General features: G+C 45.5%; 1 protein-coding gene across 1 annotated transcript in view; it reads right to left on the reverse strand.

Annotated features, from left to right (window-relative positions):
• Positions 1 to 20,552, reverse strand: part of REC114 (REC114 meiotic recombination protein) — a 100,552-nt gene that overhangs the window by 52,046 nt on the left and 27,954 nt on the right. The window contains exon 3 of the mRNA XM_075897569.2: positions 16,400 to 16,483. Coding sequence (XP_075753684.1) covers positions 16,400 to 16,483 — 84 coding nt within the window. The remainder of the gene's footprint in view (positions 1 to 16,399; positions 16,484 to 20,552) is intronic.

The following is a 20,552-nucleotide window of genomic DNA, read 5'->3' on the forward strand; positions in this document are numbered from 1 at the left end:
GGAGCAAAGCCCAGGGACTGTGGTAGAGCAGGTGGGGCGCTGCCGGTTGGTCCCGCAGCACCGCTCCTTGGCGCTACTGGACCAACCCGGCAGCACCCCAGCTGCTCTGCCCCAGGCGTCCCCAAGTCAGCCACTGCTGAAACTGACCAGCGGCTGACTACAGGAAGCCCGAGGCAGAGCTGCTCTGCCCCGGGCTTCCTGGAATCAGCTGCTGATCAGTTTCAGCAGCAGCTGACTTGGGGACCCCTGGGGTTCTTAAGTTGAATCTGCATGTAAGTCAGAACTGGCATCCAGATTCAGCCGCTGTTGAAACTGATCAGTTTCAGCAGCGGCTGAATCTGGATGCCAGTTCCGACTTACATACAGATTCAACTTAAGAACAAACCTACAGTCCCTATCTTGTACGTAACCCAGGGACTGCCTGTAGTTAGACTTTTGCCAGATTTCATTTTGTTGCTACAGATAGTAAGGAAAGTAACGGAATAGTCATCATGGCTACTCCACTCTTTAGGGTACATCGACACAGCAACATTATTTCAAAATAACTAGTGCTATTCCAGAATAACTTAGTCTGCATCTACACAGCAGGCAGTTATTTTGAAATAGTGTCAAAATACTGTCAAGCTGGAGGACTTCTTATTCCAACGCCTGTAACCCTTATTGTATGAGGAATAAGTCGGAGGAAGAGTGCTCTATTACTAAATAAATGCTGTGCAGATGCTCCCTATTTCGAAATAATATACGCAATTGATGTAGCTCAATTTGCATAGCTTATTTTGAGTTAAGCCCTGCAGTGTAGACGTACCCTTAGAGAGTACAAGGTGACACGACTTCCACTCTCCAGGTAATCCAAACCACTATCAGTATCATGTGGTCTGGTTTCATATTCTTGCATGCCTCGAGTCACAGAATTCATCTTTCAAAGGTTGGCTGAAGCATCCCTATGTGAGGACAAGCCTTTTCCATAGTCACTGTCTTTTGCTGATGGGCCATTTCATTTGAATACATACATATATAATGTGCTGGCTAGCCTGAATACAAACTATTGGATGTTACCCAGGGTGAACTCATTTCAAATATATAGTCAATATTCATAACTTCAGATACAAAAATGATACAGCACAACTGCTTGAAGTAAATAGGAGAAAAGCAAAAATAAATGAAAGTGAAATTCTAGTGTAAAGATGTAAATTATAACCACTAACATACTACCACATGGAACTAACAAATCTCAAAGGATCTTTACAAAGGTAGACAATAATTAATCTTATTTTATGGATATGATAAGCCACAGAGGGTTTTGATGATTTGCTTTAAGTCACATACAGTTAGTAACCAAGCTAGTCTTCTAATTCCCAGTCTTGTGCCCTTTCTCCTTAAAGGGCAACAAAGCCTTCTGAACCACTAATTGTGCAACTGCTACCCAGATTTCTTTCTACCATCAGTGAGAATGTCAAACCTGAAATGGTTATATAATTGAGGGCATGAGGAAATATCCATTCAAAACTAATATACCTGTGGTATAAAAAAAAATATCTGCTTTACATTTCCTGCTTTTGTAAACGTTCTCATCTAAATGAAGAAGTTTCCAAACTAAATTTCTTAATTAAAACTAGTTGAATGGGTTTCTGAACAATCTTTGACCATTTGGCAAGGCATTGTTTAAAAACTATTTCATTAAAAATGAGTACATTTCACTAAAAATGAAATACTAAAAATGAGTGAATGTCAACAGATGGGTTTTCATAAATCTTTTCTAAAGTACATAATCCCAGTGATTAATCTCCATGTTTCTTTGATGAGGATCATTCTTTACGTTCTATACAGCTGCAAAGTAGGTAACTGGGAACATGGAGAAGAGAGAAGCAGCAAAATAAATGAAATGTTATTCGTAGGAAATGAAAACAAGGCAACAAAAGAAAAACCAAGGAGCTCAACAATGGAAAAGCAAGTTTATCTGTTTACTGAGAAATAGAAATCCTGCTTTTGAAAAGTAATAAGCAGCTTTTCCCTATTGAAAGGGATCTTGCTTCTCTCTCTGTGTCCTGATATTTTACAGAAACTTTAGCGTTTGTTGGTTTAGAATCACAGAATACTAGAACTGGAAGGCACCTCAAGCAGTCATCATGTCTAGTTCCTCACATCATCTAGATCATCCCTGACAGATGTTTACAAAACTAGAGAGACAGACCATAACAATGTGTGACTGGATTCCAAAGTACTTTAAAACCTGAACTATGCACAGGATTATCTTCTCTCTCAGTGAAACACAGGCATTTCTGGTATGAAACAGGGCAATTGCTTAACAAGACATACCAAAACCCTCATATCCTATAAAAGTGGGGGAAGAATTTAGGTAAAATGACCAGGGCTCGACAACCCGGAAGAGCCAGGTTTGGGCGATCTGCGCATGTGCAAAACGCCGGACAGCACGGCTGGTGAGCGGGGCTCGCCATGATTCGGCGAGCCCTGAAAATTAGTTTAGCTGTCTTCACTGAATTTACCCAAGACACTAGTGTTAATAGAATCTTAGAATCCTAAGGCTGGAATAAACCTCATGAGGTCAATGAGTCCAACCCCCTGCCCAAAGCAGGACCAACCCTAACTAAATCATCCCAGCCAGGGCTCTGTCAAGCCGGGACTTAAAACCCTTTAGAGGTGGATATTCCACCACTGCCCTAGGTAACCCATTCCAGTACTTCACCACCCTCCTAGCGAAATAGTTTTTCCTAATATCCAACCTAGACATCCCCCACTGTAACTTGAGACCATTGCTCTTTGTTCTGCCACTTCCTGATCATTTTCCCTTCTTCCAAGTGCTTCAAAATGGATTCCTTGAGGATCCCCTCCATGATTTTTCCAGGGACTGAGGTAAGGCTGACTGGTTTGTAATTTCCTGGATTGTCCTTCTTCCCTTTTTTAAGATGGACACTATATTTGCCTTTTTCCAATCATCTGGGACCTTTCCCGATCTCCACGACTTTTCAAAGATAACGGCTAAAGGCTCTGCAATGACATTTGCCATCTCCCTCAGTACCCTTAGATGCATTAAATTCAGACCCATGGATTTGCGTATGTATAGCTTTTCTAAATAGCTCTTAAATAGTTCTTAACCTGTTCTTTCTCCACCGAGGGCTGCCCACCTCCTTCCCATATTGCGCTGCCTAATGCAGTAGTCTGGGAGCTGACCTTGTCTGTGAAGGTCACAATTAGAATTGCAGCTAGCAAGGGATGTGATTGGTAATAGGAAAGGTTTATACAGGCATGTTAGCAATAGGAGGGTGATCAGAGAGGGTGTGGGGCCCTTATTGGATGAGGGACGTAACCCAGTGATAGATGATGTGGGAAAAGCTGAAAGTACTCAATGCTTTTTTTATTCTGTGAATGGCCATCAGAGCTTTCTTGCGCAAGAGCGTCCATGCCATGAGGTGTGGACATGCTCTTGAGCAAGAAGTTTTTGCGCAAAAACTCTGCGTGAAAGGCTTCTTGCGCAAGAAGCATGTAGTGCAGACCGTAGCCTTAGTCTGAAATCATGTTCATGTAACAGGTTAAAATGAACATAAGAATGGCCAAACAGGGTCTTACCAAAGGCCCATCTGTCCCAGAATCCTGTATTCCACAGTGGGCAATGCCAGGTACCCCAGAGGGAATGAACAGAACAGGTAATCAGCAAGTAATCCATCATGTTGCCCATTCTCAGCTTCTGGCAAAGGCTAGGGATACCATTCCTGCCCATCCTGGCTAACCTTCATGAGTTTATTTAGCTTTCTTTTTCAACCCTATGTCTTCACAACATCCTCTGGCAAGAAGTTCCTCAGGTTGACTATTCTTTGTGTGAAGAAATACTTCCTTTTGTTTGTTTTAAACCTGCTGCCTATTAATTTCATTTTGTGACCCCTAGTTCTTTAAACTAAAGTAAATTTTCCTTATTTACTTTTTCCTGGTCATGATTTTATAGACCTCTATCATATCATCCCTTAGTCTCCTCTTTTCTAAACTGAAAAATCCCAGTGTTCTTAATCTCTCATCCTATGGCAGCTGTTCCAAACCCCCATCATTTTGTACCCTTTTCACAACTTTTTCCCCACAGTATCTTTTTTTGAGATGAGGCAACCACACCTGCACATAGTATTCAAGATGTGAGCGTACCATGTATTCATATAGAGGCAATAAGATATTCTCTGTCTTAGCTATCCCTTTTTAATGATTCCTAACATTATTTGCCTTTCTGATGACTGCTGCACATTGGATGGATTTCAAAAACTGACCATTTATTCTTACCCTTTGTTTCCTGTCTTTTAACCAATTATCAGTCCATGAAAGGACCTTTCCTCTTAACCCAGAACAGCTTACTTTGCTTAAGAGTCTTTGGGTGAGGGACCCTGTCAAAGGCTCTTTGGAAATCTAAGTACACTATAACCACTGGATCCCCTTGGTCCAAGAAAGGCCCAGTACAGATGGGCTCAAGCTTAGGTCATGCAAAATTAAAAGTATTGGTTACACAGATCACAAGATACATAAAGTACCTAAACAGCATTGCTCCAAATTAAGATGTATGAGTTATTAAGTGGCATAGAACAATTGTTCCGGGGCACACCACCCACAGAGAGTACAGAGTCAAAAGCAGTAAAGCAGGCACATAAGTGAAGTGTGCCCCCTAGTCCACTGGTGTCCAGTGGGTGTTCTACAATAAAGATACGGTCAGTGAAGGAAGTGTGTTATTTCTTTGACCATTTCCTGGTTGGCATTCTTATTTACTCATCGTGGTATTGTTGATGTCCTGTAACGTGCTCCATGCAAATATCACTTGACCACCTGAAGGTGTTAAGACACCACCAGCTGCATCATGAGCTGGGCATAGAGTTGAACAACTCTGCCCACTTAGCACTGGCTTGTTGTGGGAGTCCCAAGCACCTAGGGCTCCCATGATCAGGGCATGGATCTGGACCTCATAATCCCAGGCTCCCCAGACATCTACCATGAGGGTGTATTTCTCCACCTTCCAGTTCAATGGAAGGCCAAGATCTTATTCTTGAAGGGCACCACAACATGCATCATTAGGACCCTCTTCTGCTCCTTGTTGGTCCTGTCTGTCAGGTCATAGCAGGCTACCCATTCTGGGGATGGTGGAGTCCATGGCAATCCTTTCAGGGATCACTTTGAACAACCAATCCTGAAAGGTATTATGGCAAAGCTGACCATCTCTGGAGAGGTCTAGCAGCCATATAGAACATGGGCCAGTGTCTCACTTCCTACAGCACTTGTCCCAGTAGCAGGTAGCTCTATTGAAAGGAAAGCAGTTGTTGGGCCCAATGGATGAACTGTCAGGTCAGTGAAACGCGTGAAGCTGCCCCCTCGGAGGAAGTGGTTGCTGGCATCCCATTTACTGGTTACCACAAACATCTTGCCCTAGTTTTGCTTCTGCTTAAGGTTCTTGGTGTAGTGACAGGAGACGGCATCCTTCAAGGTTCTTTCTAGCATCGTTCTGGCAGTTGGGGTGATGATGATGTGGTCTGAGGTCTTTGTTGACTCCCAGATCCTGGAACTCTTCACTCCACATCCAGTGGCAGCTGATCCTCTTCTCCGGTTTTTGCAAGACGTTGCAGATGTGGGACCTGAAAAAGATAGGTCTCCCCCATCTCTCCCAAACTCGCCCTCCTGAGAGCTGCTGAGTTAAGTGGCGATGTCCTGCTCAGAGGTGGTCCTAGTGATGCACTTCCTGACCACATCCCACACAGTGCTCTCTGAGGTACTCCTGACCATTAGGTCCAGACATGTCAGGAAGCAGAAGAGAGAGTGTGATCACTGCCTCATTGCACAGGTCGCTTATCTGATGCACAGTGGACCACCCTGCCTGTGAGAGATGTATATGATGCTAACCAGGTATGGCAGGGCCTGAGGTAAAGGAGGGCACTCTCAATCATGTATGTGCATGCCATCATGACCCAGTAGCCTCATGCAGCTCCTAGCTGTCGTGGTGGGGAACTGAATAAGGCTCTCAATGAGGAAGTGAAGGGCCTGAAAGTGTGTTTCTCGTAGGATGCCATGGCGAGTTGCAAGACTAATAGAGCCCCTACAAACTCTATCCTTTGCATATGGACCAGTGTAGATTTGGGGACATTCAGTATGAGACTCAGGGTTTGGAACATGGTGCATGCCAGAGCCACATGTTCTAAATTGGCCTTGATAAGCTAATCTTCCACATATGGGAACACCTGAACTTGTCATTTGTGGAACAAGGCTGCCATGAACAACATACATTTTGTGAACACATGTGGTGCCATCAAAAGGTCAAATGGGAGCACACAAAACTGATAATGTTGGCCCTCTCCATATAGTATAGGAATAGCCTGTGGGACGGGATAATGGAAATATGCATCCTTCATAACGAAGTTGGCGTACTAGTCCCCTGGATCCACAGAGGGAATGATGGTGGCTAACGAGACCATGCAAAAGAAGAAGTTACTCACCTTGTGCAGTAACGATGGTTCTTTGAGATGCATGTCCCGTGGGTGCTCCACTGTAGGTGTTGGGCTCGTCCCGGCGTCGCAGATCGGAGATCTTTTCTAGCCGTAGTCTGCCGGACCGCGCATGCGCAAAGTGTGGCTCGTGGCTTTTCGCGCCGTTTGAGCATGGGCGGTCCGGCTCCCGCCAGTTCCTCCTGCCTCTTGATCTGAAAGACATAAAATAGAGAAACTCCAAAGAGGGGAGGAGGGCGGGTCGTGGAGCACCCACGGAACACGCATCTCGAAGAACCATTGTTACTGCACAAGGTGAGTAACTTCTTCTTCTAGCAGTGTCCCGTGGGTGCTCCACTGTAGGTGAATATACAGCAGTAGCTCGTGAATGGAGGTGGGTTCGGAGCTAGTATGCAGTAGCTGAGGATAACACCGCTGATGCCACCGCTGAATCCGGTATTAAGAGATTGGGAATGGCGTAATGTGTAGCGAAGGTTAAGTTGGAAGACCATGTAGCAGCTCTACAAATATCTCTCAAAGGAACTCCCTTGAGGAATGCAGTGGACGTTGCGACAGCCCGAGTCGAATGGGCCCTCAATGTCGATGGCAGTGGTTTGTTCCGCCGGTTATAACAACTCCTTATACATTGTACAATAATGGAGGAGATACGTTGCGCGGATAATGGGCAACCTTTAGTACGGTCCGCTATTGATATTAGTAGTGAGTCCGCCGCTTGAAAAGGTCTGGGTCTCTCGATATAGAAGGCGAGAGCGCGTCTGACATCCAAAGTGTGTAGGCGCGCATGTTCAGGTGAAGGATGTGGTTTGGGGTGGAAGATAGGCAGAACTATAGGTTCGTTGATGTGAAAACGAGAGATCACTTTAGGGAGAAAACGCGGTGGCAGTTGCAATATCACCCCTTGGTGTGTAAAGATCGCATAGGGAGGAGAGGCTGATAGAGCAGCTAGTTCACTGACTCTCTTCGTGGAAGTAACTGCTAGCAAGAAAACAACCTTCATGGACAGGATACGTAGACTGCATGTTGCTAGTGGTTCGAAGGGTTTGCCCGTCAAAGTATTCAGGACATTTCGAGATCCCAAGGGTCCGCAGGTTGGGTATAATGTGGGTACAAGTTGGCCATTCCTTTCAAGAACCTTTTCATTGTCGGATGGGAGAATACTGAGCATCCGTCGACAGGTTGGTGAAAAGCTGTTATTGCAGCGACATGTACTCTAATGGAAGCGCAGGTAAGGCTGGAATTTTTGAGGTGCACGAGGTAGTCTAGGATGCCCTGTATGGGTGCAGAGATCGGATCTAGGCCCTTTTGGAAGCACCATGATGAGAAGCGGGACCATTTTGAGAGGTAAGTAGTTCACGTAGATAATTTTCTACTGTTTAGTAATATGTGTTTGACAGATTGCGAGCATTCTACCTCTGATTGTTGGAACCAACTAGGTACCAATCTGTGAGTGCGAGATGGTCCACCTGCGGATGGAGCAGGGAACGATGATTCTGCGATAGCAGATCGTGTTGTACTGGTAGAGGATATGGAGGACGTATCGACATACGATGGAGGTAGGGATACCACGTTTGCCGCGGCCAAGAGGGGGCTATTAGGATCACCGTGGCTCCTTCCCAAATAATTTTCTCCACGACCCTGGGTATCAAAGGTGTGGGTGGAAACGCGTATAGTAGGTGACGCCCCCAGTTGTATAGGAAAGCGTCCCCTTTTGAATCTCGCCCAATTCCCGCTCTCGAGCAATATTGAGGGCATTTCGCGTTGCAATGAGTGGCAAATAGGACTACTGACGGAAATCCCCAGCGTTGAAATATCGTAGAAAGCACTGTGGGATGTAACTCCCACTCGTAGTTGAGAGAAAAATGTCTGCTGAGGGCGTCAGCAGTAACATTGTGGTGACCTGGGAGATACTCTGCGATTAAAGAAACGTTGTGACGGTTGCACATGTTCCATAGATGTACCACTTCTGCACACAAGGAGCAGGATCTGGCTCCACCCTGCTTGTTTATATAATAAACAGTCGTCATATTGTCTGTAAGGATTCGTATGACTTGTCCTCGAATGATGTGAAGGAAATGTTGGCAGGCTTTGTACACTGCCCTGAGCTCCAGAAAGTTGATGTGCATCAACGATTCGTCGGGAGTCCATAGACCTTGTACTTGTTCGTGCCCGAGGTGCGCACCCCATCCGGTGAGTGATGCATCTGCGCTGATGGCTGAGGGCGATGAAAGGGCACGCCTGACGTTAGATTGTTTGGAACTGTCCACCAAGCTAGTGACGCTTTGACATGGGTGGGAATCATTACTGTCATATGGACGTCGCGTACATTGGGGGGACAAATCCCCGCCATCCAATGTTGAAGGCAGCGAAAACGTAACCTTGCGTGTTTGACTACATACGTTGTGGAAGCTATGTGTCCCATAAGTTGTAGGCACCGTAGTATGGGAACCATTGGGCTGATGAGCAAGACCTGGATCAAATCCTGAATCGTCTGGAACCTATCGGTAATGATGCACGCTTGCGTGGAGAGTCGAGACGAGCGCCTATGAATTGTATTGATTGGTACGGTTCCAAGGAGGACTTCGGGATATTGAGAATGAGACCCAGCTCCTCAAAGACTATGCGTGTGGTCTCTGTAGCATGGCGTGCTTCCTGCAATGATTGGGCTCTGATTAAGCAATCGTCGAGGTATGGAAAAATCATTTCGTGTAGACGACGAAGATATGCAGTCACTACAGCAAGGGTCTTGGAGAAAACCTGTGGAGCCGACGAGAGACCAAACGGCAGGACCTTGTACTGGAAATGGTCTGTACCAATTTGGAAGCGTAGGAATCTTCTGTGTGTCGGATGAATCGCAATGTGAAAATATGCGTCTTGAAGATCGAGGGATGTGAACCAGTCCCCGTTCTGAAGTACTGGGATGATTGTAACCAAGGTAACCATTTGGAATAGTTGTTTTCGTAAGAAACGGTTGAGACCGCGAAGATCTAGTATCGGTCTCCATCCCCCTGATTTCTTTTCTGTTACGAAATATCAGGAATAAAATCCTCTGCCCTTGAACTCGTCTGGAACAGGCTCTATTGCTCCAACAGCGAGTAGACGAGTAACCTCTTGCCTGAGCAAGAGCTCGTGAGATGGGTCCCTGAAAAGGGACAGGGCAGGAGGGGAAGGGGGAGGGTAGCGACGTGAATGGGATGGTGTAACCAAGGCAAATTGTTTGAAGAACCCATTTGTCGGTGGTGATGTAGGCCCATCGGTGGAGGTACGGTCTCAAACGGTGGTGGAAGATCGCCTTCGTAGCACTTAGACTGGTAATGGTAGGAATGGTTCTCAATCCCTCGACTGGCGTGTCAAACCTGCTGTCTATTACCCTGTTGGGAAGATGTTTTGGGCGGTGGACGTCTTCGCTGTTGATGTTGTCTATCCCTTTGTTGTTCGTGTGGCCTATATGGAGGAGGTTGCCACAGAGGGGGTCTTTGCCTTTGGTAGGGGGTATATCGTTTCCTACGTTACGAAGGCGTGTACATGCCCGTTTTTAAAGTGGTTCTGGAATCTTTCCCCGAGTGGAGGAGTTGGTCCGTCTTATCGGAGGAGAGATTCTGTCTGTCGAAGGGTAAATCCTCGACCTTTGATAAAAGGTCCTTGGGGGCAGACGACTGCTGCAGCCAAGATGCTCTGCGCATAACGACTGATGTAGCAGTCGTGCGCACTGCAGTGTCGGCTGTATCCAGGGCAATATGTAGAGCCATTCTAGAGGCTGCGTACCCCTCTTGTATTACCGCCTTCAAAATGTCCTGTTTGGCCTCTGGAAGGTGTTGAAGCAGCAATATAAGTTTGGCGTAATTGTCGAAATTGTGATTTGCCAACAGTGCTGAATAGTTGGCCATATGCAGAGTGAGTGTTGCAGAGGAATATACTTTGCGACCAAATAAGTCAAGGAGCTTACTATCCCTGTCTGCGGCAGTAGGCTTATGTTGAGGCATCTTTGCTTATTGTTGTACTGCATCCACAACCAACGAATTGGGCCGTGGATGAGTAAAAAGGAATTCCATCCCCTTAGCGGGGACGAAATACTTTTTATCCGCCTTTTTGTTCGTGGGTGGGGCGGATACAGGCAGCTGCCAAATATCGTCGACTATTTCAAGAATAGCTGCATTCAATGGCAACGAGATCTTGGGCTGGTGAGATTGCTTAATATTACGGAGGAGGTGGTGTTGTTTCTGTTGCACCTCTCCCGTCTGCACGTTTTGACTCTCTGCCACTCTCTTAAAAAGCTCTTGAAACTGATGTAGGTCAACCAAGGGTGAGGTGTCTCCTTGAAAAACTGCATCGTCTGGGGACGATGAAGATTGATCCATAGGTGATCGATCAGGTTCGGGATCTCGAGTGAGAAGACATTGTTGAGTGTGAGAAGGAGACCCAGAGGGAATTGGTGGTCTTGAAGAAGCGGGAGGAGCAGAGTGCTCTCAGGTGAGAGAGGAGCGGGAGTGTGTTTGAGGGGACCGATGATGATGAGACGACAACCTATGGTGATAGTAGGGCGACGTGGAATGACGGGACCTCTTGGAATATTCAGAATGGGTCGAAAACACGGGTGATCTTGGAGACCATGACCTCTCTCTGTAATAGGTGTTGTAGCTGGATGAGCGACGATCATAGTGGTAAAAATGCCCTGATCGTGGAGAAAGATGGCTGGTACGGGAATACCCAGAGTACACTGGAGATGGTGACCGTATTTCAGGAGAGAACTCCGGACTTGGTGACAGAGAAGGTAATTTCCTGGATCTATGGGTAGGTAATGCCAGCAACTGTTCCGGTGGAGAGGAAGTTGGGGTGGAGAGTACAGAGTGAGGGATCTCCACTGGTATTGAAGCAGATGGTGCCAAAGTGCTCTGTGTCATCGCAGTAGATCGTGTTGGCACCGACGATCGTGATGGGCCGGAGTGATGTTTGGAAGGAGGTGATCGCCTCGGTTCCGGGGAGCGTCTCAAAGGGGAAGGTCGTCCCGGTGCCTGTTGGCGCTTTTCTAAAGAAGGAAGCCTCTGCACCGACGATCGTACCAGTGCCGAAGAGCAACTCGGTGCCAGCAAACGTGGCAGTGAAGAGGGACGCTCTGGTGCCGCTGAACGTCTTGCCGGTGATTGGTGTCTCGGTGCCCTCAAGTGTGAAGGGGGCGACGGACTCCTCGGCACCGATGATTGACTCGGTGCTAGCGACCTCGTAGGAGAGGAGGGGTGCTCAGGTGTCATCGAGCATCTCTGCGCCGAGGGTTTTGGTGCTGTTTGTCTTGTAGGCGCTGCAGGTGCCCGGGGCGAAGAGTGACTCTGAGTTGGCGATCGTGCCAGAGAATGAGTCGGTGCCGAAGAGCGCCCCTGTGCCGAGGGGTGGCTCGGTGCCGCAGGACGCTTTGAGGAGCGGCTCGGTGCCGAGCGTCCCGCACCAGCAGAGGTTCTCGAAGCCGTGGAGGTCCCTGGAAGCAGTTTGGAGACCGAGGGAACGGCTGAGACCGTGGAGCCCGATATAGAGGGGCTCGGAGCCGACTTACTCTGGCTGCCTTTCGGCTCTACAGCAGCACGTGCGGCAGGTGCCGCTGATGTTCCTGGCTTATCACCGATGCTCGTTTGTGAAGGTGAGAGGGATCGTGCTGGAAACGGTTTCCTCTTCGTTTTCTTAGTTTGTTCCGTATGCCCCTTTGGTTGTTGGGTTTGGGGCGGCAAGGCTTTGTCAAATAGGAGGATCTTCAAACGCATGTCCCTGTCTCCTCTTGCTCTGGCTGTGAGTTTAGAGCAATGGGGACATTTTTGGGGTATGTGGCCATCCCGAGGTACCTGATACACAAGGAATGGCCGTTGGAGGCAGGCATTGCCTCACGGCACTCGCCACACTTCTTAAACCTCGGCATTGAGAACTAACAGTATAACTATTGAAGAAAAATCTTTTTTTTAAACGACTAGAACTATTAATTATAAGTAAGAAGAACTAGAACTATAACTTTTAACTACGTATATAAAGACTACTGATAAGCTCTCTCTGTCTTTGTGAAACAGGAGTTCATGAGAGAGCAATTAATCCGTCCGCGGCTGAGGACGGTCAGGAGGAACTGGCGGGAGCCGGACCGCCCACGCTCAAACGGCGCGAAAAGCCACGAGCCGCACTTCGCGCTTGCGCGGTTCAGCAGACTATGGCTAGAAAAGATCTCCGATCTGCGGTGCCGGGACGAGCCCGACACCTACAGTGGAGCACCCACGGGACACTGTTCGAAGAAGAATCATGTTTTCTTGACAAAATTCTCAGAACTCCTCTATCTGAAGGTGTAATTCCTGAGCCACAGGCCTGAGGAGATCTTGATAAGCCTCATTGATAAGCCTCACTTGATAAGACTCACTTGATAAGCCTCACTTGATAAGACTCATTCTCTGGCATGATCGCCAACTCAGAGTCACTCTTCGCCCCGGGCACATGCAGCGCCTACAAGACAAACAGCACCAAAACCCTCGGCGCAGAGATGCTCGATGACACCATGACAGGCAGCGTGGTCATGGAGGTGTCTGCCACCACCTTATCTGAAGATGAAGAGAGGAGGTACACAGTACCAGAACATCCTGTTCTTCAACATCTCTATAGAGCAGTTCAGTGGCTGTTGCTGCTTGAGAGAGCGGAGGCAAGAAGCTGGACTGAGGCACAGACATGGGAGGTACTACACCTTTGAAGCCAGCTCCTCATGATGGTGTTGCACATGCTCAACACTAGTTCCCCGTGTTGGCAGTGTGTGGCCAAAAGGAGAGTCTCGCAGTGCCACAGCAGCAATGCAATTTGTGAGCCGAGCCCTAGGGCTTGGTGGTAGGCACAAGAAGTTCTAAAGGGCCAGCTCACTGGCAATGTTCCCTCTAATTTTTCCCACCCACATGTGGAATAAATTTTACTTACACCAAGCATGTGTGGATGTGCACCACCAGTAGAAACACATGCTGCGGGCTGTGGGTGCTCTGCCTATCAGCTGGGCAGCATCTGAATCTCTCCTGGGTGGCTGCCCAATTGCTCAGCTTATACAGAACACTGCTTACTGGACCCTGCCACTGACAGGGACAAGAGACCAGCAATGCTGATGCCTTCTGCAGTCTGTGGAGCCTGGAGCAGTGCAGAGAACAGTGCCGTGAGCAGAATCATTACTGGCTATGGGAGGACGTCAAAGATTCATTTCTGGGGCCTGAGGAGTATTCCATGCTGGACCACAGAGGTGCTGAGCCTGATGTTGCGAGGAAATGGCAATGTGAGGTGGAGTCATGGCTCAGCATTGCAGGCTTGCCCCTAATCTCAATAGGTGCTGCCACTATCAGTGCCGTGAACACCGTATCATGTTGCAACAGCTCTTGCAGAGTGTGCACTAGGTATCTGAGGAAGTGGTTTTTCCTTAAGGTATAGCATGTCGTAATGCAGGAGACTATAAGCTTGGAGATACGTTATGATGACAGAGGGTGCCACTTAGTATGCTCCATTGTGGAAATGAGTAAATGGTCAGACTTGGAGAAAGATCGAGTCCTAGCTATATAAAAAGCAAGGGCTCTACGTACATCCAGCAAATGAAATATCGCATCTCTAGTAGTTAAGTGTGGCTTAGGATATAAGGAAGGGAGTATAATTGGTTCATTTATATGGAAGTCCAAACAATAAGGTCTTGGATCACTTGAAACCTTTGCAGAGGTAGGTATGCCCTTGCTGATGCAGAATCTAGTCGAGTACCTATGAACTCTAGAGTTTGTGTCGGTTGTAGAGTTGATTTTTGTATATTTAGTATAAGGCCCAACAGCTCGAATGTTTGCCTGGTTGTTGCTATCATTTGGTGTGCCTCTATTTCTGATGGGCCCTTTTACCAAGGGATCGTGTAGATAAGGAAAGATAATCCTGCCTCGTCTGCGAAAGTAGGCCACGACAACAGCCAGCATCTTTGAAAACACTCTGGGTGCGGAAGAAAGGTCAAATGGTAGCACCCGGTATTGGTAATGATCTGTTCCCACCACGAAACGTAGGACTCGTCTGTATGTGGAGTGAATAGTTAGGTGAAAATAAGTGTCCTGCAGGTCGAGGGCTGCAAACCAGTCTCTCTTCTCTAACACTGGGATTACTGATGCTAGGGTAACCACTTTGAATCATTGTTTCCAAAGATATCAATTCAATCTGCGGAGGTCTAAAATAGACCTCCAGCCGCCCATCTTCTTTGGGGTGAAAAAGTAATGGGAGTAGAACCCCTTTCCTTTGAAGCTTTCGGGTACCAACTGAACTGTTCCAAAGTTGAGCAGACGCTGCACCTCATTTTAGCTGATCTTCGTGAGCAGGATCCCTGAAGAGGGGCAGGGAGGATGTGAAAGTGGCAGAGACACAAATGGGATGGTATACTCTGATGTAATGATTTTGAGGACCCAACGGTCTGACGTGATAGTGGCCCAGCAATGACGAAAAGGCCTCAAACGACAGTGAAAGGCAGGAGTGGGATATGATGGTTGGTGCGTGATGGGGAAATTTTGCAGACCCACAACCAGCATGTCAAACCTGCTGCTTGCTCGCCTGCTTATTGGTATTATGGGCACTCTGAGGACGTCTCCTCTGAGGACACTGTTTATTCCTTGTTTGATCGAAGCTGCATTGCTGATAGCCATTGATGGACCTAACCTCCATTAATCTATCTAGCTCTTTTTTGAACCCTGTTAAAGTCTTAGCCTTCACCACATTCTCTGGCAAGGAGTTCCACAGGCTGACTCCAGCTTCATAGCAGAGTGCTGTGGTGTCCAAAAGCAGGTCAACCAGACCACACAGAGAAAATGCTTTGCTGTCCCTCAGAGAGGTAGGCAAGCAAGCAGGAAAACCTGAGAAATGGCTGTCCAGGGAGGTCCCTTTAAGCATGAACCTCAGATAGCCTCAAGCAGCACCCACACGATGCCCTGCCTGAACTGGTTCTGGGTGGCCTTAAATGTGATTTAGTATCCAATCAGTGTGGACGCTCTATTTTGAAATAACTAAGCGCTATTTCGATATGCATTTTGTGTATAGATGTGCTATTTTGAAATAAGCTATTCCAGAAAGTCTCTTCTGGAATAGCTTATTCCAAAATAAATGCGTAGTGCAGACGTAGCCTCAGGTGCTACAAGACCATTGTTGGTTTTTAATCTTATACAACTATAAGACTGAGCAGTAACTGTAACTAGGGTACTGAGACACCAAGAGGCCAGAGCTGTTCCAACAACTATCACAGACCATATGAAGGAACTGAGAGGATGAGGGTCAGCAGTGTCTTTATGGCAGTGTCTATAAGGCACCACTCCAGAGACTCCACAACTGATCTGATGGATATCTTTAGGGTAAAAGATCATGCACATGGTAAGTGCATACACCTACTGGAATGCACATAAGCAATCACTCAAAGAACAGCTAGTTCTGCACCCTCATAGGATTTTGCAAAGGTGATATGCTGCAACAGATCGAAATGCCCCAATAATTTTGCACCTGAATGACAGAGGCATAATCCATGCCCCATAACACAGCACAGTTCTGAGTTTACAACTTATAAATCCTAGGAAATTTATGCACTTTCTACTAATAATCCTGTTAAGATATCTAGGACAATCTGGAACACTTTTAATTACATCAAATAAGCACATATATTTAAAAATCATATCCATGGTTGTTGTAGGACGAATCCAAAAGTACAGAGGCTCTAAACCATCTACAAGTAAGAAAACCATAGGTCCATCAGCTAGAGGAAAAATTTCCTTCATCTTCACCTTATACATATAAATTACTCTCCGCTCCTTTGAACTTCCTGTTGAATTTCACCAAAATCAATACAAAAAAATGAAACTGAAGATATTTAAGTCCTGGCAGGACATCCATATTTTTCTATCACAAACATTAACAACAATGCAACTTACTTTCAACTTTGAACCAAACAACAGACAATCTGCCCTTCTTACTATCTTCAACCATTTATGAGCATCAATTAATGAAAAGCCTTCCTGAAATTAAGAAAAAAAAAAGGGTGACTTGTACAGAAAACCTGTAAATCAGTAGAACCCAATTATACATGCTAATAAATTGACCCTGTTTAATCAATAAGAAAATATTTACAACATGAATTTAAGGCAGAAGAAATCCTTTTACCAATAAAGATTGCAAATACAAATATTAAATTTTTCATTCAATATGTAATAATATTTCATACATAAACATAGTTTACATGTACAATATACAGTTTTCGGGGTGAATTAAGTCTAATTTTTGCGGTGAATTTTATCAGCAGTACCAGAACATTAAACTAAAATTATTTTTTTAAATGTCACAATTCATACTTAATGAAAGGGAAATTTGACCTGTACAATATGAGAGTTTTGAATTCTACTCAGTCCCATAAAGTATCCCTAGAGGGCAGCAGAGCGCATGCAAGTCTTGAGAAGATACCAGTTCGCTTCTCTAAAGCAGAGAAAGATACTTGGGTATTTTCTTAAGAAATATTTAAAGAAAACAAAAATATTCTATTAAATTATTAAATGTTATGTTCCAATATGTTGACTGTGAACCTCACATAATCAGAACACTAAACTAAAATGTTTAGTGTGTGGTATATTAAGAAACTGATACACTGACAGTATACAAATACTGCATATAAAACTGGCTATGCATATCAAAGCTACTTCACAGAGTACTGTATACTCAGCACTGGACTTCTACCATGGAAATCTAGTGTTCTGCTGTGCAAATTAAAAAAAAAAGTTTAAACAACTGCCTGAAATACTCTAAACCGCATGGGGGAAACACTCAATGTATTATCTCCAAGCTATTACCATCACAGACTTCCCTTGACCGTTAGCTTCTTGGGATATAGCAATGAAAAAAGTTGAAGTGTTTATTTTTTGAAGTTATGTAGAACTGATATTTTAAAAGCTGTGTCAGCAAAAGAATTAATGTGAAATATCTATGTATTGTAAATTAAATTAGATTACTCAAATACATAGTAGCAGGATCTCAAGTGAAAACCTTCAAAAAATTTAATGGAGTATGAAGGCCCTCCCCCCCATTTCTCAAGGATTTCCACGGCAGACAAAGATGAGAATATCAAAAGGGAGTAAATGGTAATAGAGCTCAGAAGAATATTCAGAGAGGAAGAAGGAAGATGAAACAAAGGCAAAGATGGAGGATAAAATAAAAGTCAGCTCAGAGAGAGTTAGCTCAGCATGATGAGAGCTATACAAGATCTGAAACAGTAACAAGTGTAGGCTTCCTAACTCAAGCCAAGTGTTTCTATTGAGTTTATTGTATACATTTTTATTGAAACAGCATAAATTCCAAAGAACCAGGATTATCATAGTTTTTTCATAGTGAGGACCATACCCTTAATAGAGAGATGGCCCATGAGACAATCTCTTCTCTTCCTCCCGCCATTCCTGAATGTATAGCATTCTTTGGCAACTAATAGAGGTACTTACATGCAAAGGTAGTCTCAGGAAAGATTTTAATGTATTTTTAGCTGCCTTTCAGCAAAGATCAGCATCCAGAAACAAGGAAAACTGCCAAAACATTTTATCAGCCAGATTTCCTTGGACTTTTGATAAACTGGGCAGACACTCACACACAGGGTGGTATATTCTTTAATAAGATTTAACCATGTCAGCAACAATTGTGTACTCCTGAATTACTACACTAACTTAATGGAACTACAAACAGTCCCCTTGTGGAACCACAAACACTCCAACCTATTTGTACCCCCTAAGAAGGAATTTGGCTCTTGTGTTCCATGCACTAACTACCAGTATGAGGTTTGCCATAAGGCTTTGATAGGCTACACAACTGCCTAATTTATAGGAAGAACAAATTTCCCTGCTATAGTGGTGAGTAAACTGTCTATAAAATAGTGCAGATTTTCCTCTAGAAGCTACACAGGTATCTCTAGGAACATAGATTTTTTTTCAGGAACTCCACGTAGGACTTGCTCTTCTGGTACTGCAGAAGAAAACTCTAGTACCAGGACTGGGAGGACCTTTCATTGAGGTAGAAGAGATGTTCAGATGAGGCAGGTTATAACCTTTCAGTGTTGAAGGTCTATCTGAAGGAAGTAACAGTGACAATCCTTGATGCACCAAAGAAGCTCAAAACCAATATTGAGCAAGTCTACCAGTACTGCTGGAGAAAAATCCAGCAATAGATTGGAGATAGGTTTCCACAGTGATTGCTCAGCACCAACTTCAGCTAGTCTATCAGTACCAGCAGGGAGACTTCCTTTCTTGGGGAATCTATTTCTGTAATGCAGCAGAGATAAGGAAGTAGACAATCAAGGCATCACCAGCAGTAACCAGTAGGCTAATGATACATCTGATATGTTACAAGAGGCTGTGTATTGACAACTGACTCCATTCCCTTGATCTCATCTTTCCAGGACATTGCCTACAAGAAAGCCTTATTCTCTGAAATGGGAGACATAGGAACTCACTTCAGACTCTGGAAAGGAATAAGAGTATTCCAAAAGCCATGATGAAACTGTGCCCAGGCCATTCCCGGAGTGAGGGAGGATTGGGACTACACCCCAGGCCTGTCCCCCATTCTGCCTCTTCCTTCCCCACCCTGATCCAACTCCATCCCATTCCCTAAGTCCCAGAGCCTGCTCTGCCCCCATTCCACCTATTCTTCTAAGCACCTTCCCCCAAGAAATGCAGCCAGAGGATTAGCAGGGAGCCTGGTACTGGCAATAGGGTTTGGATCAGCCCCGCACTCACTGGCAGTGGCAGTAAGTAGAGAAACTTGGCCCCAGCCTGCTCCACTCTGCTGTCTCCCATTGCTCCGTTTCTCACTGTGAGTGAGCATGAGGAAAGTTCTACCCTTTCCGCTATACCACATGGCTGGGAGTTGTGAAAGCAGACCAGGCTGGGGCCAGGCTGCTCTGCTTCCCAATGTTCCTGGTGAGTGCAAGGGCAGTCACAACCCCTGCTATCAGTGCCAGGTCCCCCGCTAGTTCCCCAAGCCACCCTGAGCTCCAGGGTGCCTCCCAAAGCACAGAGCCAGGGTGGAAGCCCTGTTTGGATGGGATAGATCTGATTAGGGGGACACTGCTGAAGATCAGGGCTGAGATTCCTGATGGACCTATAGTACGAGCAGCAACTATGAGGGCACCTGCTTTCTTGCTTCTGGAGCTCCCCACCACCCTGTCCTGCTAGGCCAGATCCTCTGGTCTTCCCCAGATAAGGCACAGAGTTGGGGTAACTGCCCCCTGAAGAGCAATGCAGACATTGAACCACTTCAGCTCTGGAAGAATGCAATTCTAGGGCACAGCACTCAGGAAACCAGCCCCCAAAAGGGACCAAAATCACAAATAAATCCATCTTTCTCTGTGTAACAGTTTTACACACTGAAAGGTAATTCAGGTCTTCCCCTTTTATCAATGAAAGGATATGCACACTGATTGTTCCCCCAGGTAACAATTATTTACACTGAGTTTGATAGTAAAAAAAAGTGTTTAAGTACAAACAGTAAGATTTAAGCGGTTGCAAATGAAATCACACCAAAGTAAGTTATAAAATGAAAATGAAAATGCACAGTTAGTTCTAATACACTAAAACTTATTGCAAACAGTTTCTTACCCTAAAAGCTATTATTTCAGGCAAGCCTTAAAGTCTAAGATCATCTTTTACTCTGACTTTGGTCTCCAGTTGTCTTTGTTCCCAAGCCAGCTAAAGACAAAGGGACAGAGTTTCCCATTGCTTAAATATACTATTCCCTGGGCAGGAATCCTTTGTTCTACATCCCCCCCCCCCTTCCATGGAAAATTACTTGATCAAACGGGAATCCTGGTGCTAGGTGGTATGGTCATGTTTCACCAATCATCCTTGGACATACGGGACAATCAAGGCTGTTCACAAGTTAGGGCTTCTGCAGCACTATCGATGGCTCTCATTAGCACATTTAAAACCATAAACTAGGGACATTAAAAAGCATGTAATTTTGTAACAAATTTTGTCAACTACACGATTGATAAAGGTTAGCACTACAAGCACTGATAAAGGTTAGCACTACAAGTCCCGGCTTGTGCTAGGTCCG

This window comes from Pelodiscus sinensis, chromosome 14 (assembly GCF_052426305.1).
Source record: "Pelodiscus sinensis isolate ZL-2025 chromosome 14, ASM5242630v1, whole genome shotgun sequence".
NCBI lineage: Eukaryota > Metazoa > Chordata > Testudines > Trionychidae > Pelodiscus > Pelodiscus sinensis.